Source organism: Phaeodactylum tricornutum, chromosome 26 (assembly GCF_000150955.2).
Source record: "Phaeodactylum tricornutum CCAP 1055/1 chromosome 26, whole genome shotgun sequence".
NCBI lineage: Eukaryota > Bacillariophyta > Bacillariophyceae > Surirellales > Neidiaceae > Phaeodactylum > Phaeodactylum tricornutum.
The window spans coordinates 425,504-438,296 of NC_011694.1; the positions used below are offsets into that span (position 1 = coordinate 425,504).

General features: G+C 47.8%; 3 protein-coding genes across 3 annotated transcripts; 2 read left to right on the forward strand and 1 right to left on the reverse strand.

The window, feature by feature from the left end:
- Positions 1-4,262: 4,262 nt before the first annotated feature.
- On the forward strand, positions 4,263-6,312 carry PHATRDRAFT_40962 (predicted protein; the record flags this gene model as incomplete). Its single annotated transcript, XM_002184839.1, has 3 exons — positions 4,263-5,014; positions 5,078-6,216; positions 6,257-6,312. The coding sequence occupies 3 exons, from the start codon at positions 4,263-4,265 to the stop codon at positions 6,310-6,312; spliced, it is 1,947 nt and encodes a 648-aa protein (XP_002184875.1).
- A 949-nt stretch (positions 6,313-7,261) lies between these two features.
- Positions 7,262-7,979, forward strand: PHATRDRAFT_16493 (predicted protein; the record flags this gene model as incomplete). The annotated part of the gene is made up of 2 exons (XM_002184840.1): positions 7,262-7,405; positions 7,479-7,979. Coding segments are annotated over 2 exons (645 nt in total), but the record flags the coding sequence as incomplete, so codon positions are not given.
- Positions 7,980-8,456: 477 nt separating this feature from the next.
- Positions 8,457-12,549, reverse strand: PHATRDRAFT_50095 (predicted protein; the record flags this gene model as incomplete). Its single annotated transcript, XM_002184917.1, has 8 exons — positions 8,457-10,178; positions 10,681-10,689; positions 10,722-11,225; positions 11,513-11,692; positions 11,745-11,924; positions 11,961-12,025; positions 12,089-12,250; positions 12,423-12,549. The coding sequence occupies 8 exons, from the start codon at positions 12,547-12,549 to the stop codon at positions 8,457-8,459; spliced, it is 2,949 nt and encodes a 982-aa protein (XP_002184953.1).
- Positions 12,550-12,793: the final 244 nt, after the last annotated feature.

Consider the following 12,793-nt stretch of genomic DNA (forward strand, 5'->3'; position numbering starts at 1 on the left):
GTCGGCTTCCGGCATGGTTGCTTCGTCCCCCGTCGAGTCATCCGAATAAGGTTCAAATTCATCAGGGTCACCAATAAATACCGGAACACGATCTGGATTGCCAAACTCTGTCTTAATTGACTCATCAAACTCTAGCTGCCGTTTCTTTACAGACGCTGAGTTGTGATTGGCAACAGACAGTGGGGAGTAAGTAGTACGAGCAAGTATTTGTCCATTTGCAGCAAGAACACGAGCACACATTACATGTCCAATATCATGAGACGGTCCAAGCCATCGACCAAGTTTGCGCTTGTCTTCCGGGAAGTCTACCGGATCATGATACCAAAGCCATTCATACCACGACAATTCACACAAGTGGGAAATATCCGACGTATCGCCGGAAACTGCAGTGTTAGGCACATCATCATGCAAAGTATAGATGTCGTGAGCAATGGAAGACCGAGTATGGCCTTGTAATTCCAAACACATATCCCACAAACACAGTGGGGCGCCTGACTTTGTCATTGCTGTATTTGTCATTCGTTTCAGCGCCTTGATGGCTGTTTCGGCACGGTTCAACCAGGGAGAGTAAGGCTCGATCTCTAATGCATGGGCGCCAGCTGAGCGCACCTTTCGACGGAACTCGCCATGGATGAGTTCCTTCGCACCATCCGATATGACTGCAGCTGGGACACCTTCGCGATGGAACAACAGATCCAACGCTTCATGGGCTTCGGCTTTAGATTTCATGGGGTAAGCGCGTGTCCAGTCAATGTCATTGACAAAAACTTGGGCACACGTATTTCCACGCAACGATTGAAGCTTAGAAAACATGGTGTCAGTGTACAAATTCGTTCGAAGATGACGGAATCGTAGCTGCGAAGTAACCGGTTTGACGCGTTGCACGAGAGCACAATTAATAATGTTCTTCACACCGCGCTGTGTGGTGACGCGTAGGGTATGTTTGGCAGTAGCCAAGCCAATGTTCCAACGATGAGCCAACTCCTCAGGGCTGACTTTGTAACAATGATTTGACAATTGGGCAGAGCCAATGACAACAGTATTCTGAACGGAAGTCACAAAACGAGCGTCATCCAATGGAGTGGAGACGGACAACAAGGTCTCGGCAAGGGCACATGTTGTTGTAACAACACTTGTAACAGCACGGATAGTACGACGGGATTTACTCGGAATAACCAAACCACGGGTATTGGTGCAATGCTCCTCCTGACGGGAAAATTCCAAAGAATGAGGGTCCCATACAGGATTGTCGTACGTCATGACAAGGTGAGTACAAGTATCAAACTCTTTGCGACTGGGCTTGCGAGAGGGCAAATACGAAATGACGCCATCAAGCATCAAAGGCAGACGAACATTTTCGCTGGGGAAGAAAATGGAGTGTGAGGACTCCGTGGGCTTGCGAGTCAAAAACTTTGGGCACTCATCCACCTCGACATCGTTGATACGAAGTTGGTTTGGATTGATCAGGTTGTGTTCCATTTTTGGAAAGTGCAAAGCCTGATTGAAAACCAAAATAAAAGTTTCGTACGTGTGCGGGTGGTCGTAAGCAACAGCAGCGGACACAATGGGCACAGAATGGGCACGTCCGAGCGTGGACAAAAAGGGGCTCACATCAACGGTACAATGAGTTTCTTCAAACACAAAAGCATGACGACCGACACAACAAGTATCGGCATGCGAATCCAAATTGGAGCGGGTCAAATGGCCCGTACCAACCGATTGGACAGACACAACAGGGCAAGTGGACACAACAGACACATTTCGCTGGGACATGTTCTTGCCAGCAGAAGTGTTAGAAGACAAAGTTGTGTTGTCATCATGACGAGGACGAGTATTTCGATCCGTGTCATTGGAAGTATCAATAGCAGACGCATTGCGACGACAATCACCATTACCATTTTGGCGCAAAGTGTGCACATGGTGACGCTGTTCCGCATTCATGGACTCATACTCCTCGAAAGAGTAGTAGCGGTCGGTCATACCGCTTGTCAATCCGTTGTTAAACGGTTTACCTTTTCCACCACCGCGACCGCCGCGACCATGACGACCGCCGCGACCACCGCGGCCGCCTCTTCCGCCGCGACCTCCTCGGCCGTTACCGCGACCACTGTGGCCTGTAGAGGCAGAAGAAATGTTACGAACCTGGGCCTGGTTCTGTTTGTCAATAAACTCACTCAAATAATTGACAGTAGCTTCAAAATCATTTTTCAACGCTGTAGTGGCACGAACGGTCGCAATTGCCGATTCGAGAGACGGGGCTTTAATGCGCTTCAAAAACTTGCGGACCTTGGCAGCTCCGGTCAATGGCTCACCGAACTCGTCGAGGTCGGTGTGGGCTTGCTGATGAATCTCGGCAAAACGCTCGAAAGAAAAGTTTCGGCGCTCACCGCTATAAAACTTGTTTTCGAGGTCTCCCTCGGCCTTGTTCATGATCTTCGATTGGTTAGTCGGCCCAAGGTAATGAGAACGGAGGGCCAACCAAGCTGCACGACCGTTACGAGAACGAGCGTGAGCAGAAACCCAGCTCCAGACAGGACCCCCATGGGTACAAGCCCGGATTACGGACCAAACTCGATTGTTATCTGCGGCAAAATCTTCGCCATCATGCGGGCAACGGGCAATCATTTCATCGAGAACACTTGGGTACATGTTGTCCGGATCGTCCGGGACTTCGTCGTCGTCGCGGATCACATGGCGCAAAGGAACGCCAGTAAAACCACGGACCTTGGAGAGATAATCTTCGATATTCTCAAAGGCTTCGCGGATCTTCTTGAGGTCATCGATCATGGAAGGAGCCGTAGCATCCTTCGACAGAGTCTTGTCTTCCTCCTCACGGCGTTTAATCTCCGCCATGGAGAGGACTCGAGCCGCAACGAACTGGCCTGGGATCGGACGAGAGGTACGCTTAAGGTGACGGATATAATATCCGAGCAAGATCAAACGCTCTTCAGCCGTTGGAGAAATGGCGACACCGGAGCGGGGAATCACCGCTGGGGCGCCTGGCTGAGCGGCGTTGGGGTTTGGGACGGTCCCCCCGGGACGACGGAGGGTGTTGCACATATCCTTGATGAACTTGTCCGTCAAGAACACGAAGTCCTCGACGGAAGTAATAGATTCGGTAATGGCGTCGCGATGAGACGCGTCGACAATACCAATCGCCTGGAGGGCGTTACGGACTTGAGCGAGAGCTGCGGCCATGGTGAACTTTTTACTTTCTTCCTAAGGACGGGAAGGAACTTCGAAAAGAGTACGAGTTGAGCATGTGTTAGCGAGGTCGGCTTGGCATAACGGGAACAACAATAGTTTCCTTTGATCACTGGTTACGAGTTTTGCAAATATTTGGTTCGCATACGCTTAAATAGTGATAGCCGGCCTGATTGCCGGGTCAATAACTAAAATACCCATTGTGGTATATATATACACATTTGATAGCAAGAGTGGAGAAGCAGCAAATACCACTTGGTACGAGGTCCGATATTAACAATTGGTAAGTGGATGTTCGAAAACAGATCCTACTTAACATCCAAGCTTAGGATGCCGCTCGGGCTAGAGCGTTGAGTAAAGCTTCGGTAGAAGAAGCTCCATGGAAGCGTCCAACCATGGGGAGTGCCTTGTTTCAAGCCGCTATTGCAGACGAGAAACCCAGTATCCGATCGACACGACTACCACGTGGACGATTACGAGATACCGTCAGTATGTTCTAGGCCTCTGCAGGCGTCGGCGACTCGACAACAACATGAAGAGCCAGGTATTATGCTTGCCTCCCCAGGCACATTCGGCCTCGGCGCTTCCGTCAAAACACTCACAAACACTCAGACAATCACAACAAACTTATACCTTTGATCCCACAGGGATACAGAACGACTTTGGGTCTGATAAACTAGATAACTGCAACGATAACCGACTAGAATCGCACTAGAATAGCACAAGATCACTAGTGTCTAGTCTACTTCTGTCCTATATTGAGGACCCATCCTCAATAAAGGACATTTTCCAAACCTCTAGAACTATACATTATACTCAGATCTGTTTAAAACAAATGCTACCATCGTGTTCCCCATGCTCTGAAATGTCTTGGGAGAGCATGGCATGCTCTATTTCTTAACATTTTAAGAGCATTTGTCGTCAATGCTAGGGTTACTCAAAATATATTTGCTTTTTTTTTCGACCCGAACTGAGCCATTCCCGAGTCAATGTAGTGTCCATTGCATCCCTCATAGTCAACCTTTTATACACAACTTACACCAAGCTCATTACAAATTATGTCAGAAGGGGATTCCCGCCGAAAGATTGGTGCTCAGGTGACAGCGAAGGCCTGTCATGTTGTCCATTTGAGTGAGTGTGCTCGGCGATACGGTGCTTTGAGGACCACCAAGGTCGTTGTGGGGACTGTTGTGGAGGTCAACAATACCAGAAAGGCGCCAAACAACCGTGTATCAACCTTCATTACTGCTGACTTTGATATTGGTGGAGGATCAGTCAAGCGGAGCACTCTGAACATCCGTAGCGTCAAACTTTTCAAACCGGACCAGTCGACAGTACCAGCCAGTCCCGCAGCACCAATACCGGCAGTAGACAACGCAGACACAGATTTGGCCGTTCCAGAGCAAGAGGAAGGAGAAGCGGTCTTGCAGGAGACTTCTCCTGATGAAGAATTGGAATTTCCAGCACAACCGATGATGAAAATTGGAATAGCTGCGGGGGAACAGGTAGCAGGACCTACCGCACAAGTAGCCACGCAGGTTTGGGGTGTTGAAGACGCTTCCTTTGTAATGGCTCATGAAACAAAGTGGTATGCTGACGAGCAAGCTACATTGATTGATATAAATGGCAGTGTCCAAAGTAAGCAGTTTGGCATCAATACACCAATTGGCGACCTTCTTGGTCCAGACTCTGACATTGATGGAAAATATTCGCGGCTGCAATTTTTTCTTCTCATGTTTCCACCCGACCAACTGAGCGCCATGTGTCAGCTAACAAATGTGCAGCTTGCCCAACAGAACAAGCACTGCATGTCAACAGGAGAGCTGCTTTGATTCTTTGGCATTCTAATTCTTGCGACAAAATTTGAATTTAGCAGTCGATCGCAATTGTGGTCCACAACCGCGCCGTCAAAATACATTCCTGCCCCTGCATTCGGAAAAACAGGAATGTCGCGGCAGCGCTTTGATGATCTTTGGCGAAATATCCGATGGAGCAACCAGTGTCCTGAACGGCCGGAAGGTATGAGCTCCCATACGTTTCGGTGGCAACTTGTCGATGATTTTGTTGAAAGATACAACAATCATCGAGCCAATACTTTCAAACCATCTCATCTTATTTGTGTGGATGAATCAATGTCGCGATGGTATGGACAAGGGGGGGAATGGATAAATCATGGACTCCCCAATTATGTGGCTATTGACCGAAAGCCCGAAAACGGTTGTGAGATTCAAAATGCCGCATGCGGCTGTTCGGGTATCATGCTTCGATTGAAGGTTGTAAAGGGTAAGACAGCAACAGAAAATGATGGGGACTACAATGAACAGTTGCTGCATGGAACAAAGATCCTCAAAGAGCTTGTCCTTCCTTGGTGGTGGACGGATCGGATTGTTTGCGCTGACTCGTATTTTTCATCTGTCGGTACAGCTATGGAGTTGCAGCGACATGGTTTGAGATTTATTGGAGTTGTAAAAACAGCAACAAAACAATATCCGATGAGATACCTTTCGACTTTAGAGTTGAACCAGAGAGGCGAACGGAGAGGGCTTGTGATGCGAGATGTTGATACAAATTATAGCACTCTGTTGGCTTTTGTGTGGATGGACAGGGACCGCCGATATTTTGTGTCGAGTGCTTCCAGTCTGGATGCAGGCAAGCCCTACGTACGCTATCGTTGGAGACAGATTGACCAATCTCCGGATGCAGATCCAGAGAGGCTGGAAATTATCATTCCACAGCCCAAAGCAGCGGAATTATACTATTCTGCATGTGGGATGATTGACAGGCACAATCGAAGTCGTCAGGATACACTGATGCTTGAACGAAAGTTGGGTACAACAAATTGGTCGACAAGGGTTAACCTCTCAATATTTGGAATGATTGTTGTTGACACTTGGTTGGCCTACAGTCTGTGTACAGGAATAGGAAGAGCTAACGGGAGAGAAGAAAAGCAGAAAGACTTCTACACTGCCTTGGCTGAGGAGCTAGTGGATAACCAATACGACAATGTTGGAAGTCGCAGAGTTTTCGTGGAGACAAATTTGGACAATGACAGCCCAGCACTTTCAAGGACTACAGGAGAACCAAGAAGTGGCCTGTACGCACATCTAACACCAACCAAAAAAAGAAGAAAGAACAAAGACGGTAGTTTTAGCAGCAATAGACTACAAGGACGATGCTTGGTGTGTTCCAAGAAGACAACATATGTTTGCTCAGTGTGCAAAGATGAAGAAACACCTCACTCCAGAGAACCGTGGGTTTGTTATACCACCAAGGGGAAGCTGTGCTATGCAAACCATATGGCTACCTGTCACGGCGCCTAACGAACAATATGGTACAAGTTTTATGTATGCATGTCCTATTTTAAATAGTAAAAGTGTGATTCTTGATCACCATGGTCAAATTCCATTTTTGTGTAGAATTTTGTACTACCGCTACAGGATTACTTTATGTTTTTGCTTCTTTTCTTGTCCTATATATAGGACAAAATGATGTCCTATATCTAGGACAACGGCCGGTAGACTAGACACTAGTGTAGTTACGAAACAGAGCAAAACACAAATTATACCATTATCTGCCTGAGCAGACCAGTCTTAGTCTAACGTACATATGACAGACGCTTGACGTGGGGTTTTTCTACGTACAAACTTGACTGTGAATTGAAAAGAAAATCGTGTCGTGCCACACCCAAAATCATGACAGCTTTCCGTTACATAAAAAAAGCCATTGCATGCTTTTGCAACATCAACCATCAGCAATCCGAAAAGCTTCTTTTGGAAGCCAGTAGAGTTGGAAGCAGAAGTAGCAGCAGTGGGGACCGCCATGTCACATCGGAGAGGAAGAAGAGTTGGCGTTGGCCATGTGGGGGCATCTAAGTGCGTACTGTAGGCTTCTATATACTTACTTGCATTTAGGCGTCTACTTCTTCTAGACGCCAGGAGGCTTTGCTAAATCTTACCGGCTGTCTTCTTTGTGTATTAGGTACGTCCAGAAAAAAGCGGACGAAATGAAGGCTGTCTCGTTGCAGTCTGCGCTGGACACTGTTGAGAAATTAGAGGTCAAGCTGACCGATTTTGCAAAGCAGCACGCAAAGGAAATCCAGCACGATCCCGTCTTCCGCCAGCGGTTTCTGAAAATGTGTGCACCTTTGGGAGTGGATCCGTTGGCTTCCAAACAGTCGTTTTGGGGCAAAGTTCTCGGTATGGTACGCATCTACAAAAAGTTAACGTACAAGAGCATTCCTGCCTGTCTGCCTCACACTATCCATTTTTCCGTAGGGCGATTTTTATCACGAGCTCGCCGTCAAAGTAGCTGAAGTGTGCCTGGCTAGTCGAGCCCGAAATGGTGGAATTATGAGTGTTACAGAGGTTCAGGATGTTTTGGAAAAGCGTAGGACTCGGCTAGGTACAACGACCTCGCAAGCTAAAGTGAGTACGGCGGACATTCAGGTGGCGATTACCAAGCTCGCCAAACTTGGAGGTGGGTTTCGGACGATTGAGGTAGGAAAGTCTACAATGGTTGTGTCTGTTCCGACTGAGCTCGATAACGATCACATGACGGTTATGAGCATTGCCAATAATTTTCAGGATCATGGAGTAAAAGTGGTCCAAGTGATTGAACTGACGGGCTGGACAATGGACCGCGCGGAACGGTCACTAAAGCTGCTATTACAAGAAGGTATCGCTTGGCTGGATACCAAGGAGGGGATTGACTATTACTGGCTGCCTAGTATTTGGCAAGAATGTACCTCACAAACCTTTGCGAAGGAGTTTATTTAAGAAAAAGTTGATGTGTGGAAAGCTCCTTCAGAATTGTCTTCATAGCGATTAACACTATTTTGATGCACTTCGACTGATCCAAAACATCATTACCAACGGACGACTACATGCTGATACACTTTACTATTAGATACTTTTCGCTCCTTCCATTAAACCTTAAGAGTAGAGACTTACCAGGATCCCAACGGGGACTTGCATGAAGTCTACCTTGACCTACAATTGCGGCACCACAAGGACCGACGAGCGACTTCCTTCCCGTTGTAGAGGAGATCCAGAGAGTCAGTCAGTGCCCGCCGATACGTCGCCTCAGACGATCGAAATGGAAAGACATGACCTAGGACTTCTTCAATTCCCCTCTACTTTCTTGAAAGGCGTTGCGTTAACACTTGAACTTCCAAATGTCGTTACCACGCGGTAGCTTCAATTCCTGTTCGCACTCGGGCCATCGCACTCCGGCAGCCCGTTCTGCCAGTGAGGCTACCAAGAAATGGGCGGTAAAATATTTTCCCACAACGGATTGTCGGGAAGGTCGGGTCGGACTTGATACCAGCTGTAAAGATCCCGAGCTTGCCGAAGTCCATTCCGAAGACGCCCTATTTCCCGAGCGGAAATCTGCTCCAAGTTACTTTGCAAACCTGGTTTAGAGGAATTAAGTGGACTGCACGTCGTGACGTCCAGCAACGGGTCTTCGTAGTCTTTTGCTGAGTAACGCAGAGAAAACACTGTCGGATCAAGCTCAAGGTTTGGATCAAACTCGTTTGTAAACGGCCAAACGAAATCTTGCGACAAGATGATTGGAATACATCCGGCCAAGACTGCGTCGAACATCCGTTTAGCGCTCGGCGAATCGCCTCCTGGGCACGGACAAAAGCTTGCCAAATTCATACCTATGACGTATGACGATATTTTGACGTTTTGCTTGAAAAGCTTACTGGACAGTGCACATTGCGAATAGTCGGAAGCCATTGCTTGACGCAATTGTTTGCAGGTTCCGTGGTTTCCTGCACCGTAGAATTGAGCGATGGGTCGCGCAGGCTCCTGGCCCAATAATTGTTCTTCTGGCAAGGCGGCAATTGAAACTTTCAGAGAGGCATTCCAAGCCGTAGAGGCTTTCACCGCTTCCGAGTGATGCTTGCCGTTGAACCATCGTCCATCCGTGTTGGGGTACGGCATTAGAATATTTTTGGCGGCACACTTGGGGTACATTTTTACGAATGTGGTACTTAATTCGACTGAAATGACGATTGGTGGATGCAGCTGCTTCTGCGAATGAATAAAATGGTAGTTCCCGCGTCGTTGACGAGGATGCCAGAGTCCATGCATAGGTTCGGAGAAGACAAGAATATGATCAGCCCCGCCATGACGTTTCCAGTACTTCGCCGTCAATCCAAACGTGTTTTCCCAAGCCGTGTAATTATCCTTGTCGAGAATATCGAGTATTGCATTCCCATACGGAGATAACGCCATATCATTGATGTACTTGCTGCCTTTGTGATGCTCTACCGAGGGCAAGTAAGGTACGTAGAAAAGTGTGGCTTCGTCGGGATTGTACGTTCGTAGACAGGACTTGGGATTGATCATCACCTCTCTTACAAGTAGCTCTGTGGCGTACTGTACGTGTTGGCCTTCTATGTCGTAATGACTAGTTCGATTTGCCTGCGATTGTCGTCGCAGATCGAGCCAAGGCCAAGGCGGCAAGGTCGTTTGCCACTTTTGCCCTGCCGATGACAAAACGTCCGCTGTCCAACCGTTTGCGGTATCTCCATAGTCTGGATACACAAACACTTTTCGACGAATTGGAGAGTCGCGAAAAATGCAATCGGTGTCGTCCAATTCATCCGCGGTGTTCCGCCGTAATGCGGCGACTCGATCAGTCAGCGGTAGTACAACTTTATCCCACTTGTGGAACATGCCATCCTCCGCTTCTATTTCTTTTCCACGAGAAGCGGTAGCAGCAATCCAGTATCGGTGGACTCCCCACGCGGTAGCCCCACAGCAACAAATCAGAGCAAATATATAGCGTCGACGCTGAAGCGCATAGCTTCGTACACAGGTGCTGCTTTGAAGTCTCACATGTTTGCCAGCCACGGAAACGATCTGATTGCGTCCATCAGATTCTACTTCCGTCGTCGTCAGAGTTTGCTCCGACGAGAGCAATCCTTTTCGCCGAATCATGCCTTCGAACTGACTGTGAGCCGACTACAGAGACCGAATGAGCATTCCAAACACAAGGTCCCAACAGTAAAACGATGTCGCACATTTCAAAGATGCCAAAAAACCGACAAGAAATGTCCAGGCGTACTGCGAAAAGTCATTTTACAGTTAGTGAATTTCCTCTTTTGAGAGGAAATTCACAAATCCGGGTCTCTAGAAAACTGCGATAACCGACTAGAATCGCACTGGAATAGCACAAGATCACTAGTGTAGTTACGAAACAGAGTAAAGCACAAATTATACCATTATCTGCCTGAGCAGACCAGTCTTAGTCTAACGTATATATGACAGACGCTTGACGTGGGGTTTTTCTATCTCGAAGAGGCCGCAAAATCACTAATCCTAAGTAAAAAAGCTGGGTCGCGAGTGCTTGCCTAAGTAGGGAACATTTTACGCGCCCTGTCGCTGTATTAATTCAAATACTTAAAGACCACGTTTGTCGCTATTGCTTGAGATCATATGAAAATCTAAGGCTAGACTATCTTACCTGTAAAAACTAAAGATGGAATAAGGTTTAGAGACACATACCTGTCTCCAAATACAGAATTCGAGTGGCATTGTATTGACGGATGCGTCAACAGAAGCATCAAAAAGAGCATTGACGGGAGCATAAAGGAAATGAATCGGCCTCGTGGAAATGTTCCTGGTAAAAGCCGGTATTAAGGTTGAAGTCGGTTCCATCGAGAACGCTACTAACTCGGACCTATCGCTGATTAATAGCTCTGCGGACTGGACGCGTGGCGATGCTGATACCAAGACTGCGTCCACCATCCCATACATCGCTGTGATCTTGTCGCCCCTAGCATCCTCCATGCAGTCATTGTCTCCATCGGAAAGCCCATCAAGACTTCCATCGGCCAGTCCAACGGATGTACCATTGCAACTGCCCTCGGTTCCTCCATCACGGGATCCCTCCAGTGTCCCCTCGCTGGTGCCATTTTGACTGCCCTCGGTTCCTCCATCACGGGATCCCTCCAGTGTCCCCTCGCTGGTGCCTAAGGGCAGGAAGATCCCAGAGAAGCAGGGGTATACCTAGCTGTATACAATTTATCCAAAAACTATTTCTAAGTAATTGCTCCGGGATCTTCAAGTTGGTTTGTCTTTTGCGTAGGTAACTGCTCCGGGATCTTCAAGTTGGTTTGTCTTTTGCGTAGGTGACTGCTCCGGGATCTTCAAGTTGGTTTGTCTTTTGAGTAGGTAACTGCTCCGGGATCTTTAACATAGTTTGTCTTTTCAATAAGTAATTCTCTTTGATCATCGATAAGTTTACCTTTCCACCTAACAAACTCATCCTAAATCCCTGTCAGACCAGCACTGACCATACAGAGACGTTCTCCCACCGCAATGCGGTTTTGCTGCAAAGCCGTCACCACTATCCAGCACCAACGCCGCCCAGCACGGCTTTGCAAGCATTCTTCGCGAGTACCGTAAAAGCACGAGGATCTGCAGTAGGAACGCTTGGGATCAAAAGAGTCCACCGGTCCCAATCTACACAACTTCTAGAGGAAAACGTAGCCTACAGGAATTGTCGTAGCCGCACGGTAGTGGAACTGTTTTCTTGGGTTGCGTGCCTGTTTGCAAAGCCCAAATTAAAATCGTCGATTTCACTGGATTCATTCCTCTGTCCCCCCCCCCCCTCAATAGTCGCTCCGCCGCCAACTTCAGGAACTTGTACGCATTGTCCGGGATAACGACGTCTAAGTCTGCTCCATATCCAACAATTTCACACTCCTCCGAGGATCCGTACAAAAGGCACTATCCCAATACCGCATTGAGCCAGCCAGTCAAACTCCGAACCGCCAAGACGGGGGAAAGAAGCCTCCCGGCTTGTTCTGGAAGGTGTCGTCCGCAAACAAAAACAGCACTCGCCAACCAGCACGCCGCGCCAAGTCAACCGCTGGCGGATTCAGCCTGGGTTGCACTGTCAACATTCACATCACTCTGCAGCTGATGGAATAGTGGGAAGACGGCTTCGAAATTCGCAAACTTGCCACCTGCCGGACTGCGCTTGCCCGCACCCCACACAACGCCGCCATACACGCTGTGATTGCTATATTCTAAGGAAACAGTATTGACTGTAAAGTAAGAATTTTTAATTTACAACCACTATGAATGTAAGCCTTTTTCTATTATAATCACATAGCCACTTTTGCAGCTGACCGCAATGCTGGAGCCGCAACAACCTGTGCTTTTGTGAAACTGCTAAGAATGGACACGTTCCAAACATACTGTGCAAGTGGTGCAATTTGCGAACAACAAGCCCAACAAAGAAGTCTGTCATCCAAAGCGTTGCTTGAGTATTGCTTCTAGCAGTCTGATCCAAATCTTTTTGCTTGTATGTGCCATTGTTGCCCATCCCTACACTGTAAATTGTGTTGTCGTGTTTGTAGGATAGCACCCCACCTTTCACATTTGCGTGATTCTGGAACCGCAACAACCTGTGCTTTCGCAATACCGTAGAAGATTCAATAGGCCATTGTGCGGATAGTCACCGTCGTATGCCTAAGGGCAAGAAGATCCCAGAGAAGCAGGGGTATACCTGGCTGTATAAAATTTATCCAAAAACTATTTCTAAGTAATTGCACCGGGATCTTCAACAT